Source organism: Prinia subflava, chromosome 1 (genome assembly GCF_021018805.1).
Source record: "Prinia subflava isolate CZ2003 ecotype Zambia chromosome 1, Cam_Psub_1.2, whole genome shotgun sequence".
Lineage (NCBI taxonomy): Eukaryota > Metazoa > Chordata > Aves > Passeriformes > Cisticolidae > Prinia > Prinia subflava.
Genome location: NC_086247.1, coordinates 104,352,594 through 104,369,432, shown reverse-complemented (window position 1 = coordinate 104,369,432; position 16,839 = coordinate 104,352,594). Strand labels below are relative to the sequence as shown.

The 16,839-nt window shown below is 39.4% G+C and overlaps 1 protein-coding gene across 1 annotated transcript in view; it reads left to right on the top strand.

Moving 5' to 3' along the window:
• The window catches only part of SUSD5 (sushi domain containing 5), a 42,404-nt gene extending 33,196 nt beyond the window's left edge, over positions 1 to 9,208 (top strand). Inside the window, exon 5 of the mRNA XM_063405950.1 lies at positions 7,380 to 9,208. Within this exon, the coding sequence (XP_063262020.1) occupies positions 7,380 to 8,659 (1,280 nt within the window). The 3' untranslated portion in view covers positions 8,660 to 9,208. The remainder of the gene's footprint in view (positions 1 to 7,379) is intronic.
• The last annotated feature ends 7,631 nt before the right edge of the window (positions 9,209 to 16,839 follow it).

Sequence of the window (16,839 nt, the reverse complement as noted above, 5' to 3'; positions counted from 1 at the left end):
AATGTGGAAAAGAAGAAAAATAGATACCTACATTTGATCATAGAATAAAGAATAGAACAGTTGGGTTGGAAAGAACCTTTCAAGTAATCTAGTCCAACCCCCTGCAATAAGCAGGGACATCTTCAACTAACCTAGTGGGTCTGAATCTCCTATAATCTGCACCAAATCGATAATTCTTTTTCCTTTACTGAGGTTAATGGAAATGTTATCTTCATCACACACAGACACAAAGCTGTATTACACCAAAGTAAGGAAGGGAAAGAATCAGGCCATTTAAGTAGTGTGTGTTTCACTGTTTTCTCTGGATAAATAGTCTATTTCCTCTGTTTTGTCCGAGCCTTTCACACAGCCACAGGGGAGAGAAAAATATTTTTTAAAAAAATAGGAAAGTGTGGCTGTAAAATCACAAACATCAACACTGAAACTTGGGAGCAGATGTGATATTATGTATTATGATTTTCAAAATTATTTAAATGTGTACTTCATGCTGGGGGGCTTCCTGTGATTAATGTTTTTCAAATGTTTTAAGGACATGGGATAGAAAATACAATAATTGTTCAAGTAAAAATTATGTATTTAATCCTCCTGATTATAATTCTTTAAGAAAGAAGACTTTACAGGAGGATTAAAATGTGTGATACTAGGTTTCATTATTTTGAAAAAAGTAAGAAACCAGTGAAAATAAAAAACAACAAAAAGGTGAATTTAATGAAAAGGAACCTGATTCAGAATTGACTGATATTTTGGGGTCATAGGAGAGAGAAGAACAATTATTAAGTACTCCAGAAGTCAGCACACAGACTGATTTTTAAGTGCTTTGAGGCAAGAGAACACCTTCCCTATCACAGAGGTTAATGATGGGACTTAATGGAGAATTTATATTCCTGTTGGCAAACTGGACCTCTTCTGTCCTAACCGGCTGACATCAATGGAAAGATGTTCATGAAGCCACTTCAGTGAACATTTAAGTGCTATGTTTAGAGCCTGGTAAGATGATACAGTGCCCTTGCTCTGCATCTGTGCTGGGTGAACAACTGGGAAACGGAAAGAGGTCCCGATGCTCCTACTCCAACAAAAGGGGACAAAACCCTGGTCAGAGCATTAAGAGATACAAGGCCTGTTCCTACACCTTGCAGTGTCTCTGAGATTAGGGACAAGTCACTATACTGCTCTCTGCTGCTTACTCCACCTCATTTGTGCCAGAGTGATGACATTTATCCAGTTTCATAAAGCTTGCTGGGATTTGTGGATGTTACCCCTTCAGCACCATTGCTCTACTCAGTAACTGCCCCATCATAATACCCAGCTGTCCAGGCAGAATATTGGACTAAGCACCAATAATTGCATGCTTTTCTTGGTTGTGGAAAAGCATCAGACTGGCTTTACATTCCCAGCTGCTCACGCAGAACAAATATGGAGTCACAGAACTATCATCATAGCAGTGTCTAAATATAGCAGTTAAATGTTCTTTGAAGCCTCTTTGTGATCATCTTTCCTCTCTGTTTTGATCCAGTAAGAAGAGATACAGTCCATTGTGGCACCTGGGATATAAATGCACTGCCATACAGTCAGCAGATTAGCAAATTAAAATTAAAAAATATGTATATAATCAAATAAACGCATAATGCAAAATACATGGCAAAACCTGGCTATGGGCATAACTGAACAAAATCGTTTTGGGCTTATATTAAGTGGATTTCAAATGCAGTAAAGTATGATGGAAATTTAAATGGATTCTGGATATGGTAAAGTATGATGGAAATGGGAAAGCAGTGCATTACAAATGGCTGTAATGTACATTGTGCACACCAGGTAATAGACAGTAATTTTTAATTAAATTGCTATTTAAGAAAAAAATGTGACTTTGTTTCCTGTAATACCTTGTCATGAAAAAGTGCTCTGTTCTAGCTGAAAACACTGGGATATTTAGCCCAACAAAGCAACCTTAAGGGGTGAACAGGGAAATACAGGGATTTTGCTGGGGTTATTTTTGTTTTGTTTGTTTGGTGTGTGTGTGCGTTGTGCAGGGTTTTTTATTTCTGTGGAGAAATTGCATTTTCTTCACAAAATATATCCTGAAGAACATTGTAGTAAGGTCTGAAAGCAGATCTGTATGTGCCATGCTGTGACTGTCCTACAAGCACAGAGACTAAACTGACAATTGCCTAATGATGTTTGTTTTTTTCCCAAAATAAACCATGAGTTCAATAGCAGGAGCATTAATACCAACACCTCAGTGGCAGGGGTCAGGGCTGGACTGCATTAGGCTGCATTCTCTAGGGTTTGCTTCCTCAAAGAGGAGGCAGACGAGATTGCTGGGAAATCATGTTCCATCCCTGCCCTAAAACTGGCCCAGAGGAATGTCATCTATCTATCCTTTTCCCTGGATTGTTCTGGGTTTCTCCAGCTATATGCTTGTGGCAGGAGAGTCCATATCTTCTGTACATCTAAGGAGTCTCTCCAATGACAACACTTGGATACACAGGCAGCGTGGTCCGAGGCAGTCCAACTTTTCCATGCTGAGGACCATCCTTCTGATGTCAGTGCAAGGAGGACTTGGCTGACTTTGACCACTTAATGTGCAGCTACCAGTCTTTTTGCATGGCTCAACAATTCTCATTACTTCAAACTCTACCTTCTGAGTTTTCAAGAACTGTATTGGTTCCCATTCATGTGGTCTGTAAGCATGGCTAGCTAGCACCATTTCTTTTTGTTTTTTTTATTTTTAGTGTGGGGAATCAAACCAAATCTCTCTGGCTTTTGATCTTATTTGAGAATGCTTTTATTATTATTATTATTTTTTGTTCATTCTGTGAGTGCAAAGGAAGAGTTGTGACAGACAAATATAATCAGCAACAAATATGTCCGTGGCCTGTCAAAACAATTGTTATGACAAACTTTGCTTCCATTTTCATGCCTGTCACTGAGGGGCTGTTTTAGATTAATGTAAAATATTGATCTGGCATGAACAGATTCTGTCAAATGGAATAAGTTTAAAAATTTTTGATGAGTTATTTATTTATGTTAGCAGGCTTTCTGCTGGAATAAAAATTATCCTCTTTCTTGTAGCTATTGCAAAAGAAAAAAGGCACAATTTCTGTCTAGCATACTGCGATCAACTAGAGAGAAGTTTGTGTGCTGGATCCAAACTAAATGGATAATTCTTTGAGATGTCACAGTTCACAAATGTGACTTATCTTAGGCAAATCAGTCTACATGCTCTTTTCCTTCCCATCCTTAAAGACAGATGCTGTCTTCTTAATGTTTACTGTAGCTACTTTGAGATTCTTGGACTAAAGATGTTTTTATACAGTACAAATATTTATTAGATGGTCTATATAGAATCAGGTTTCAATTTCCTGTACTCCAAAAATACACCCACAAAATATGCTGTGCACTTTATGGTTGTCCAAAATAGCAGCACTTAAAATAGAGCTTGCATGCCAATATGCTATCTAGAGGAAAAATTAAACTGATCCTGGAGAAGACCAGGCTCTTTGGTTTTTCCTGTCTTTATGTTTGGTCACTGTTTTCACATTAGGATCAAAAACTGAAAGAGAAACTGAAAGCTGTACAGGACTGTTCCCAAAAAGGATTAACTAAGAATTAAAAGGATTTTACCTTTTAACTGAGCTTCAAATCTTTGGTAGTATGTCATTTCAGCATGTCTTGCAGTAAAGTGTTCATTTCAGACTCAGTAATCCCTCAGACAGTGAATGAAAACTCACCGATCCTTGAGCCAGAAGAAGGTATAGTCAAAATGTAACAAAGACCAAATATAGAAAGATTTTGATCTTGGATAAGTTCATTTCAGGGCTGGCTTGTCTTAAAACCAGACCTGCCTAGGTAGAAAGATGCAATCACTTTTAAATCAGTTCCTTACTGTTTTAAAAATGTGTATATATAATAGTTACAACCTTTAGGGTAAGAGGTGGAGCTGAATCTAGCTTGGTTGTTGCTCTTCAGTACCAACACTAAAATTCAGGGAACTGGAAAGTTCAGGAAAGTGCTGAGGAGGTGAGCAAAAAGAAGTGCAAATGTTGTACAATCTATTCCTGGAAAATCAAGCTCATGTGGACTTAAAAGATTGTCATGGTAACACAGAGTCACTAAATACTGAGTCCAAGTCCCATTTGAAGGTCTGAGGCCCAGAAGAAATAATAGAGTATTATTACTGTGTAAGTCAATCCAGGATCTATAAATCAAAGCTCCAGAGTAAGGGGTCTGTATTTCCTTTGATGGTTAGAGAGCTCAATAGTTGCTTTCATTCTGGCATCCCATAAGCTAACATTAGTTATGTTGGTAGTCTTTGCTATAAACTCTACAAATATGGGAGATTCAATATGAAAATATGTTAGAGCAGCTTTACAACTTGGGCCACAATCTGATTGTGAGAGTGAACAAGACTCCCTTATGTGGTGACGAGCAGTGCATAATGAGCTCCAATCTCGGGATCTCTTTAGACTACAATGGGCTTTTTCTTCCCCCAGCTCTGCATTAAGAAAACACCAATTCATTTCTCTACAGGCAGAATCATGCCCAAAGGCAGTATGTTTGATGGAGACTTGACTGATGGTTCAACAATCCTTTAATAGGTTCTGATAGACTGGGGATTTGCACTTTCTTAGAAGCACAGGCTTTTTCCTGATGTGCCTCCACAAGACCTTCTCTTGGAGGGATGAGACTACATGGCAGGAGAAACACCGAAGGGAAAGAGCTTCAAAATCTCTAAAAACCATGTTACTACAGTTGTTAAGCATTCACCAGTGATCCACTCACACATAAGGTACTGGGCAATGTGATGAATACTAGCTGCCCATTCATACTGCTAACTAAAAAATAGGTCTGAAGGAAACAACACATGCACTTGGATGTAATTTTTGTTTGTGGGTGTGTGTGCCTGCTCACCACAACATAAAAATTACTGTTTGAACCTCAGCTGGATTACTGTAGTGTGGAAAGTAAAGGAGTGGCAAAAATAGAGGTTACAGGAGACATAGAGGTGAAGAGAGACTGTTGTGATGATTCAATTTTAAGAAATAAAACAATGACCTTAACAGTTGGTAAACAGTGACTTCTCACATTATGATGCTCCATACACATGCCACAGACACCTTTAGGCTGTCCTCAGACACACTGAACTTTAGTGAAGCAGGCATGCCAGATAACTTCTAGCAGGAGTCTAGATGATTAGAGGATAAAATAGTTTGAGGCACCATTTCCATGCAAAGAGAGTGCCAGGCAGGTAGAAAAATTCTAAAGTAAAAGTGAGAGAAGGGATGAAGTGACACTAAAGTTTGACAGTTAGTAGAAATGCTGCATTGTGATGGATAGTGCCACACAGAGCTTCATGAATATGTTGCTAAAGTGCCTTAGTATTCAGAGTTATCCTCCATCCATTTGCAAAAGTCTGAAATAGCATTGGAAAAGATTTTAGGATTAATTAGAAAAGTGAGAGTCCTACCAGGAAGCTTTTCACTCTTACGCTTGTATTCCCCTGATTGTTAAATCATCCTTGAATGAGACAGGAGTTTTTTCCTGCTTTGGAGAGGATGGGGAGAGTCTAGAGGATTACACAAGCAGATGAGGACACTGGGACCAGGACGGAGACAGGTCTGTTTTTGGCACTTCCTGTGGGATGGGAGGACCTGCTAAGAACATCCAGCTCTCCAGCATGATAGTTTCCACAGAGGTATTAACTCTCTGCAGGCTATTTGGGTCACACATTTGGGTTTCCTTAGCATAACTGCTTTGGTTTCTGGTAGACCCAGATGCTATTCCAAGGAAAATACCTTTTGCTAATGCTCATTCTGTTTTGGCACCTGGCTTAAGCTGTTCTGGCAAAAAGCGAGCTGGTGCAAGCTGTATCACCGCTAAGTGGTTTTGGTCAGACTGGTTTGACAATATTTCTAATCTTTCTTAAGAGTAGACCAAATATGGCTCTGCCAGAAGTCTGGGAAGCAGTCTCCAAGGAGAAAGTGACTCAGGCGGAAATTGAGGTGGGCCCCAGATGAAAATGTAATTCAAAATCGGTTGACTGTAAAAAGGCAAAACAAGATAAGGCTTTATGGATGCAGTGATCTATAATACAGGTTCTCCTATTAATTTCTTGTTTCCCATGTCTTGCCAGGTCTATTGCTTCACTGTCTTCATAAAAGACTAAACACCCACTTAAAAAGAAAAATTCTCACCATGATTCAGTTTATTTTCCATATCCCAAGGCACTATTTTTTATGACTTTTAATGCCAGCATAAATCTCAGAAATTACATCAACGTTGTATGGAGTAAAACTTGTGTGAATTGAAAATCAACCACCCTGACTAGCTTGGAAAATTTTTCATTGAGCTAAGGCTTTAGAATAGAGGAAGAAATATAAATTACAATGCACTATTCCATTCAAATTCAAACATTTAGCCTTGTGCTTTGAGGGAAATTTTTGCTATGAGTGGTAGGTCTGTTGAGTATTTCTAAACCAGACTCAAGCTTTGCAATGAAACTGCTCCTCTGTTGCACTCAGGTTTTTTACCTTTTTTTTTTGTGTTGTTTTTCTCCTCTTTTCTCCACGGCAACATTTAATTCCTTAAAATTGGAAGAGAGTTGATTACAGACAGACAGGATTATCACGTTAACTAGGTGCTAGGCTTTAAGTGTTTGAGACCGAGTTTTCCAGCCTTGCAGGGTGCATCTTGCTTTCTTCAGATGAAAACAAGCAGAACTCAGTGTCAGCCTTGGTGGTGCAGCCTGCCTCAGTCAGCTCTGAGGAGTTCTCATGGAATAAGAAATATTGGTCTGGCCCCAGGTGTTGCATCACTGTAACACCAAGGTGATTGAAGAGAAGCAGTATCCTGATAAAAACATGCCTTGATCTCTTGAGCATAAGGTACTGAACATAATTACTTAAAATCATCTGTCTCAAAAGGGATGAGGTTGCTGTAAAACTTTTAGGGTTTTTTTTTTAATTACCAATTAGTAATTGATTAATTTTTGCTATATCGTTCTCTCCACACACATTTCTTGCTTGAATAAGATGACACCTTTTCCTCAAATCTTGCAATGAGTCATAGTAGGGAGAGAAAAGATTTGACAAAACAATAAGCAAAGAAAGTCCTCTAACTGTAGGCAGTGAGTTATTAAATGCATTTTTAAGTCTGGATAGGTAAGATAGTAGCAGCTAGCATTGACACCTATTGTGATTTTAAAAAAAAAAAAACCTTGAAATTGAATATCAACCCAAGGACCATGCCCTTTTCAAATAAACAATTACACAGAATGAAAAATACTGCCTAGAAGTCACTTCTCATTGAAGCTTTCTTCTTGGTTTCTTGTAATAAATGAGGTCAATGTTGGCTTATGAGTTGTTTTCTTTTAATGTTTCTAGATGAAACTGAGACACACATTGACTATGAAGATAATTTCCCTGATGATAGATCAATACCTGTTGCTGAGAATGACCATGGCAATGGCAAAGAGGAAATCAAGCAGGAGCAAATACAGCTTTCCTTCAGTAAAAGTTTAGAGGAAGGAAGAACTGGAAGTACAAAAGTGGTTACTCAGCCCACAGACATTTCTGAAAAAGGAAGCAGGGCACCAACTGAGTCCCCTGTGTCACTCCTAAGCCAAAAAAACTTGTTTTGGTTTCCATCAGAAACTTTCAGTGAGCCTGAATCAGAGAAAGAGGCAGATGATTCCACTAAAACACAGTTTTCTGAAGGTGATAACCACATTGGAGTGAAGACAGCCTATGATGAACCTAGTGCCAAAATGTTTTATGACAATGAGGATTTCCCCATTGGACCCATTCTCACAACTAATGATACAAAGACAGCAATGGATACAGTTACCATCACTGACCAGTCGTGGCTAGATGGATATCCAGTAACACAAGAGGTGGTAGAGGATGATGAAGAGGGTGATAAAGTGGATGGCTCGATGGGAACAGAAGATGACGTCATCCTCACGACTGATCAACCAAATCACGTGGAAGTAAGAAAATTGGGAAGCGGCAGCCCAGCTCCAGAGGAAGGTCTAACACAGATTGTGGCAGCAACAACAGGGGTAGATGATGAAGGGGCTAAAGAGACACTGGTACCCCTTACATCAGTGAGTGGTCTGGAGACCTTCAGTGTGAGCAGGGGTTATGATGATGCTGTGTGGGAACATCTGGCTACCTCTCTGGAAACTGTGACTCAGGAGCCCACTACAACCATGCTGCTTGGCACAACCAGCTCAAAAACCTACATGCCAGAAACCTCTGTGACTGTCAGCCCCTCCGACCACACTCCATACACAGAACCACGAGACACAACCACCTACCCAGAACAAGTAGCAATCACTGCACCAGCTCCAGACATCATTACTGACACAGCGTCCCAGGAATTAGCTGAGCAAGAAAATCTCACCCAGGGCCTTGGAGAGAAGCCTGTCCCCACTTCTGAGCCATGTGAGGGAGAGAATTGTCCCAAGTCCAGTAAAGGTGCTATCATAGCAGTAATAGTGATTCTTCTCTGCTTGTTACTGGTTGCAGCTGTTCTGGCAGTGTGGTTTTTCAAAAAACGGCAGCAGAAAAATTCTGTCTATAAACTAAATGGAAGGTGTCAGCCCAGACATCACTGTTACCACCACTACCACCACCAGCACATCGAAATGCAGAAAGTCTAACCAGGGGCCTTTTGGCAGAGATCAGAAGTAAAAACATATTGATGCTAGAAAAATCACATGATTCATGGATGCTAAAATCCAGCAGTGCAGAAAGCAGAAGAAAAAAAGAATGCTAGAAGAACATAGAAGACAGAAAAGATTTCATCCTTTTGAAATTGCAGTTTAGCATATTCGACTTTTCAGAGCTAAAGAATCTGTACATTTTTATCCCAAGGGTCTTTTGGAGACACCAGCAGGACACAGTGTTCTCAGTAGTACATCTTCAATTTGTTCCGCTTTTACATTTTGCTCCCATTAATAATAAATTAATTGATTAATTTCTGTGTTACCTGGTTATAGTGTAATGGAGGGGCTGGTCAGGCCTCTTTGGTCTGTTCTCAGTGGAAGAGGAAAAGAAGGAGGGAAGAATGGAAGAAGGATGTTTTTGGAGCAAGCAACCACACACTTGGTGTTTGCTCCTTTTTTAGAACTTGCCCAAGCTGGTCAGGATAAACCACCATTACAAATTATTACCTGATGTGTCTTAGAAAAACTATTTGCTACCAGACTTTAATGGATAGTATTGCAATGATTACTAAGGTAATTTTCTTCAATGTTGTGAATTTAACAAGCCACAAATGTTGGATCATTATGCTACTTTTCTGGGGAGTGTTCTTTTAGCCTTAGTGAAGAAATGCCATTCTTATAACTAATCTTCTGTAGAAATGACGATGTTTCCCTGGAATTCAGAGGATTCTGTAAGTGCCATTCTTCCTTGAGTATGAGCAGGAGAGGAGTCAGAGCACCTTGAATCCAGGTGTCATGAGGAATAGCCTCTCATTACAGAGCCAAATACTGATAAAGCACTTTCCAGGGGAACTCTATATAAAGTCGGCTGCTTTCTGAACACGATGTTGACTGACCAAGATACTGAACTTTAATTCACAGCCAGCAGAACCTCTGGCAACTGAAGCCATGTGTAATACTTTTGCCATGTGAACTCTGTGGAAGGACTGACTTTTCACCATTCTGCTCTTGCATTGGCTGGAGGGGTGAACATTGGCTCTGGGAGACGGGCAGCTCCTTTACATGCTGCTTATTGTGGTTTTAAAGATAAAGCACACCTGGGAAATAGATAAATTGCATGTAGTTGATAAAATGCACTCAGCTTCTTGACTGGGTGTTGGTGTAAAAGCACTGAGGCTTTTCCAACAGCACATTCCATCTCCAACATTTCTGAAAATAAACAGGAAGAGAGGGGAACATGTTTTCTAGAATCCCTTAGCATAGTTCATGTGAGTTTAGTATGAGGTCCTCCTTATATTTCTGAACGAAAAAGAGGAAGTCTGGCAACTGTGAATAATCTGCAGGTCAGAAAAAAATTCATCTGCCATTCAGCCTTAGTCAAAGGGTAATAAAAGGTGCCTGGGTGGAGTTCATCCCATGTTCTGGCCTGAGCTGCAGTGGTAATCACCTCTAACTCTGTGGAAGGTAGGCTTTATGAAATGGAGTGCAGAATTGGGCCCATCTTACCTGCAGCCATCATCTCAGGGCTGGTAAGCAAAACAAAGCATTTTTAGACAATGGCTATGGGTTATGTTGGAGAGTTTGACCTCAGAGGGGTAAGAGTTGAATCTTGTTGCCTGGTAAGAGCCGCAGTAAATAAAAATTACAGAAACTGTACAGATTTGTAAATATATCTCTGACATATGCATGACTTTATGCTTTTAATGCATTCTACACTATGAAATAACTTAGAATTTCTGCTGTAAACTATTTTTTTAAAAGCAGTCAGAAAAGAAAAACCCAATAATGGATTTTACACCAAGCAACTTTATGGAGACTGTTAACTCAACTAAAAAATATAATCTGTAATCCCAAGGAAATATGCTGAAAAATAAACACAGGAACATCCGTTTAAATTATTGCTTAACTGAAAGGTACAAACAAGTAGGTGTTACAGTTCTGTGTAGCATCATTCAAAATGAAAAGTCAATTCTATTTGTCCCAGGAACTGAACGTGTAAAAATGAGACTCAAAAGATAATTATAAACACAAATTGTACAAGGATCTTATTTGAGGCTTAGAAACACTTGTTATTCATGAACCAGAAGAAAGTGTACATTAACATAATGCTTTGGAGGTATTTAAATAAAACTCAAGTTACAAAAACACCAAGAAAGGAAGTGCTTGTGTGTGTTCTTGTGCAAATCATCCAGTTTGTCCACAAGTTTATGGAGAAAAGGTAGGCCTGTAACTTTCATAATTCCTGTAAAAGACACTTTGATATTAAAAATATTAGATAAAAAGTGTTTATCTTAGACTGCCAGCCCAGTTCTGCTTTAGAACACCTATCCTCCTTTGCAGCATCATCTGTTTGTATTTCCAGTATTCACTTTACCAGAATGATTCAGGGAGTTTGGGAATACTAATAAACAGATGAGGATAAACAGCTCTTCTATGATACATTTGACTCAGTCTTCCTTCTGTGTGTGAAACTTGGCTAATCACAGATAATGGCAATGGCAAACAATATATACATTATAGGATGGATACAAAGGTCAAAATATGATAAGGTCAAAATAGAGCAAGAGACGAATTACTTAGGTATCAAAGCTGAAACTGCCAGCTGCATGCTGAAATTAGGAGAGGAAAAAAAAGGGGAGAATACGGGAAGTGCTTTTTTGATGGTGACATCCAGCCATTGATCTGTTACTCTGTGATAAAATCATGTATCATTCTCTTCTAGGGAAACCACATATTACAACTGGCTGGTCAGAATTTGCCCACTGCGGTCAAGACTGAGATATGATCTCCCTTTGTTCTTCTTTCCTTTGTTAATTTATTAACTTGGCCCCCATTTCATACAGACCTTGTGCTACGGTGTCTGTACAAAGACTGTACAAATTCACTTCAGCAGGCTGAAAAGTGACACTGTGGGGTGTAACATCGCAGTTACTGGCAGTGTTTGGGGGTTCAAACCCATGAAACCAAAAGGAGGATGTTCCCCCTTGTACAGAAACACTGGGTTCATGATGCATTTTAGTTGTTTGCTAAGTTCTCAGGCTGAAATTCCCCCAATTTCTGTGCTTGTCCTAACAATATATGGTTGTTGTGTTGTACTGCCTTATTCTTACTGTCCCTCAAAAGCTATTATCTTGGAGATTTGTTGCCATGGGCATTGAACCCAGCATAGATTGACTTTTTCTTCAATAATTTACCTTTTTTTATACCCAATAATATGTAATGCAAAGATAAAATACAATTTATATCTGTGAAAGATCAGAATATGTAGTTATGAATGACCATTTAAAAATTACCCTTAATAAAAAATTATTACACCATCATAAGACTTGGCAAACTACAGAGTTTCTACCAGCTCAGGATTAATACTTAAGTGTTTAATCCTTTTTCAGATAAGTGATAGTGAGAATGGGGCAAAGGCAGAAAGCCCCTTTTTTTCTTTTCCTTTAAAGTTGGCAGTCATATAAAATTACTTTTCTGACTCCCACATTTCCACTTGAAAGTCAGCAAGTTCCATTACTTTGCAAAAGAATTAATCAGGAAAAAAGCACACTTTTCATGATGCTGAAAAGACCTACCCATGAGATATATCAATGGGAAGAAAAAGTTAAAAATCATCAAAGAAAATTCAGAAACTTTTTCTACAGGAAAACTTTTTCTACCATTTATGAACTGCAAAATTTGAACTTTCTACAGAATTTCATTTCCATATAAGATCAGTATATTAAGGAGAGAGAAGAGGGGGAAAAGGAGAGATGGATGCTTAAACCACTGAAGATTTCTTCGCCAAAAATAAATAAATAAAAAGGTATATATTTATTTTAACATTTTCTCCTAGGCACTGAAGAGGACTTAAGATATAAACCCCTGATTTGCTGGGATGTGCAACCCACCTTACTTTGGCTATTTCTTACTTAACTCCTTTTTTGTATAGAGCTTAAACTCCCCACACTAGGTCATTCAAGTCTTGAGTCACCAGGAAAAAGAAGTCGCTGTTTAAAGTATGGCAGACAACCAAAAGTTCAGACAGCTGCAATGAAGGATTAGTTGTGGGTTTTTTCTCACTGCCTTGCTACAAACTGCATCACAGCTCTATGTTCAAACATTATTAAATGGGAATGTTTTCTCTGGCACTGACTACTCCTCCCCACAGTTTAAGTATTGAATTTTTTTTACTGAAGTAGCTTTGGTTTACAGCTCACATTAGATTTTAAAAACATATTTCCATAGTAGCTGGCATATGCAGGCAACTGTTTATTCTCAGTACCAGCCATAATAAACACTTGTACTTTTATAATCCAACAAATCTTTGTCTAATCACAACTCTGTTTTCAGAGCTGTAAAACTTGCCTGCTATATAAACCATTTTTCATGAAGACTCTCTTGAAATGGAAAGATCTTCTAAGTGTGCCTCCATTATCAATACAGACCAATAATTCATGGTAAAGGATATGAAGATAAATGGTGGGTATTGATGGCAATGCTGTGCTGAGAAAGAACTCTGTAAAGCAGGACATGCTATCAGATTTTCAGGGGGATAGTTTTTTTGGAAAGTATGGAGAAATTACACCTCGTTGTTTGGATGGGCTCTTTGGCTGAATTAAGAACAGCAACTGACTAACTTTTGGGTTTACATTCTAGCATTCCAAAGCAGTAAAGCTCTGGAAAATGGAGCAATTTGAATTTGCTTTTGGCTCATGCCTTGTCAACAGAAGTAATGAAGGTCTGCTTGCAGGATTGCTACGGCAAATGAAAGGGCCCAGCAGGACACTTGTATTCCCATTGAATTTGCCAGAACTGATCATTCTAAAAGTATTTGTTTTTCATAGTTGATTTTATTGGCAATAGGAATTGCTGAGATACAGAAGTATGGAGCCTGAAATGCTCTTTTATGTGAGCAAAGTTAAGCTTTGAGGAGAAAAATCACTACCATCCCTCTTCCTTTTTTTAATGAATGTTGCCTTTTGTGAGGATGAAGTCACAAGGAGCCAGTAATAAAAAGAATTGCTATCAGTAAGAGTAGGCATTAATTTGAAAAGGATTATACTCTTAACAGAGTGTGTGAAATGCACTGATTTTCAGCTTGTGTATATCCTACCTTAACCAAGTTTTAGTTCTTACATAAAGAAGACTGTCCCGACAGCCAGCAGTTGTGTTTTCCACCTAAAAAAGTATCCACCTCAGTGTGACACTGTTTCTGACTCAGTTTAATCTTCAGTTCCCAGTCTGCAGGAGCCCATTCAACAAGAAAACAAGCTCAGGACTCACATGCCTGCAGCCCCCGTGCTACAAATCTGGCAGAAGATGGGCCTCGCCCACCATTCGCCTCTAAGCAGGGACGGGACAACATGCAGACGGAATTATGACAGACTGGCTTGGGAGCACTGACAGAGCATCAGAGGCCAGCAGCAGCCACCAGAATAGCCAGCTTTGTTATTAGAAATGTGAGTAATTATTAAAATTGTAGCTGCACAGCTCCACAACAGGCAATACTACCACCAAGGTAGACAGACACACAGTACCTATGTTGCATTCAAACCTGCCACACGAACACGGTGTCTTCAACAAGATGATGTTCTCATGAGCATCAGTATCATGCTGTAAATCACTTGCCAAAAGTGGAGACAAATCTAAATATCCCATCAGGTTAGGCAGAAGCTGCTAACATCTGAGGCAGACAACTCACAGCTGCAGGAATTTCGGGTGGTAGAATGGAGGCAGGAATATTCCCACTGCCTCCCAAGAAGAGTTGGCAGGATCAGAGAAGTGGAAGAAGAGACATTAAGTTATTGCAGTCACATGTAAATGTTGGCATTTAACAATAGCAGCAGGAAAAGAAAAATCAGTTAAAAGAACCTGAGAATGCTGAAAAAGCCACAATAAATACTGAAGAACTGGAAGAGGAGCTATTTCTCATTAGAAAAGAACAAAGTTTGAGAACTATTTGTACTTATTAAGATGAAACTGGCTTGGGACTATACAAAGTGGAAATTAAGGAAGCCAGAAAAAAATCCACAGACCCTTGAACAAAATGAAAAAGGGATCACTGTGCCATCTCATGAATACCAGTTGCCTCCTCAAGTTGAATTGAATGGTAAAGGACACCAGCCTTACTTTAAGGAGGCTTAAAAAAATAAATCGTTGGCCAATGGACATCTTAGTAAACCAAGAAATCCCCACCTGAGAAGGCACAATGGGAGGGGAGTTTGGCTGCAAGATCAAGAGCTGAGGAAATGAGTGAACCTGAGAAGGGATGAGCTAAGGAAGCCTTGAAGACCCAATCACAAGCTTGCCAGACAATTGATCATACCTGAGAGACTTGCAATAACCACTGAAAAACTGTTTGATGAAGAGGAAAAATCAGGGTTCCTAGGCACCGAGCATATTCCCACTGTAATCCATTGAAGTCAAATTAATCACAAAACAGGTAACTCTGGTGCTTAGTTTTCACTGGTGGATTGAAAATATGGCAGTATTTTACCATGTCCTTTGGTCTTTAAAAAACATAATAGGAATCTCAGACAATTAGTCTGAGGAAAGGGGAATGGAGTTCTTTAACTGAAAAGAAATAATTCTGGGTGCAAAACAAAGAGGTCCTGGAAATTATTTTCTCTCATCTTGTACCTACTGCAGTCTATGCTACTTGCTCCACCAACAGGCAACACCTGATTAGGAGTTTTATGCACGTGTTATGTGCATGGGATGTGATCATGGAACACCTTGGGCTCAGGAACCTGAATTACAACCATTGCTCTTGGAGCCTTTGAGGCGTTGCACTGTAGTACCTATAGACAGCAGTACACAGGAGCTGGGGCACCACAGGAACAAACAGCCAGGCAACAGCCAGAGCTTGGCAGAGCTCTGAAGTCAGTTTGGTAAGTGGTGATAGTAAAAAAGTGAGCTAAAAATGCTGTAAAACAAAGGCAATGCAGATGGATACATCCATTTCCAACCAGTTCCACACCCTTTAATGGCGGGATTTCTGGATTTGAATGCTAGAGTATCAAAGATGAAGCTAGTGGCTATCACAGAATCATGGAATCACAGAATCACACAATATTATGAGCTGCAAGGACTTACAAAGATCATGGAGTCCAACTTCAGGCCCTGCACAGGACACTCAAGAGTCACACCATGAGCTTGAGAGCATTGTCCAAATTCCTCTTGAGCTCTGTCAGGCTTGGTGCTGTGACCACTTCCCTGGGGAGCCTGTTCCAGTGCCCAACCACCTCTGGGTGAAGAACCTTTTTCTAGTATTAACCTAAATCTTCCCTGACACAGCTTCAGGCCATTCCCTCAGGTCCTGTCACTGGTAACCTGAGAGATCAGTGCCTGCCCCTCCTCTTCCCCTCACAAGGAAGATGCAATGAGGTCTCCCCTCATCACTGGTTGAGCATCTGAGGACAAAATCTGGACTTTTCCATGCAGGCTGGGAAGCAGAAGGACCAAATGGGACTCCAGAGCAGTAACCTCTCCTTTGAGCATACACATACCTCCAAAAAGAGAAAACAAATGATAAATTGGAGAAGCTACCCCAGTAGGATTTTACATGAATTTCATGTGGTGAAGTGATGGTTTACAATCAACTGCTTGTGAACAACTTCTAAAAGGAAATTTCAATTCTTACATAAAATTACAATGAGTGAAGTGTTAATATTGTGTAGAACAAAACCATGAGGAAATGTGATACATGCAGCCCTCTGTCAGTTCAAGGCACACAGCAAGGCAGATTCTGGTCTCCTTACCACAAGCTAGCTGGGCAAATCATCTAAAGTTAAAAGGCTCTTAGATAGATTTTCATTTTGAGATTAAAACAGTTTATCGTCAACTTCAGTGGATTAGTTGTGATTTATATTAAAGCAGTTAAGAAATCCAGTCTGATCTTCCAAACATCTTTCATCCTCAAATTCAAATGTTTCATTGCTGTCATATGCTGAAGGACATTGAAACCTCAATCTATGCATTCTCCATCTTATTCCCTGTAGACATTCAATAGTGTAGACTACCACAGCTTATATAAACTACAGCAGCAACAACTTGGCAAGCTAATGTAGATCATGTTTTGCCTTTTTAAAAACTCAAAGCAGATTAAGGGTTTGTAATTCATGTCCATTCAGCTGAACTACAGTTCCCTCATAGGAGGTGAAAGCCCATATGCACTGACTGCTCATCTCTCC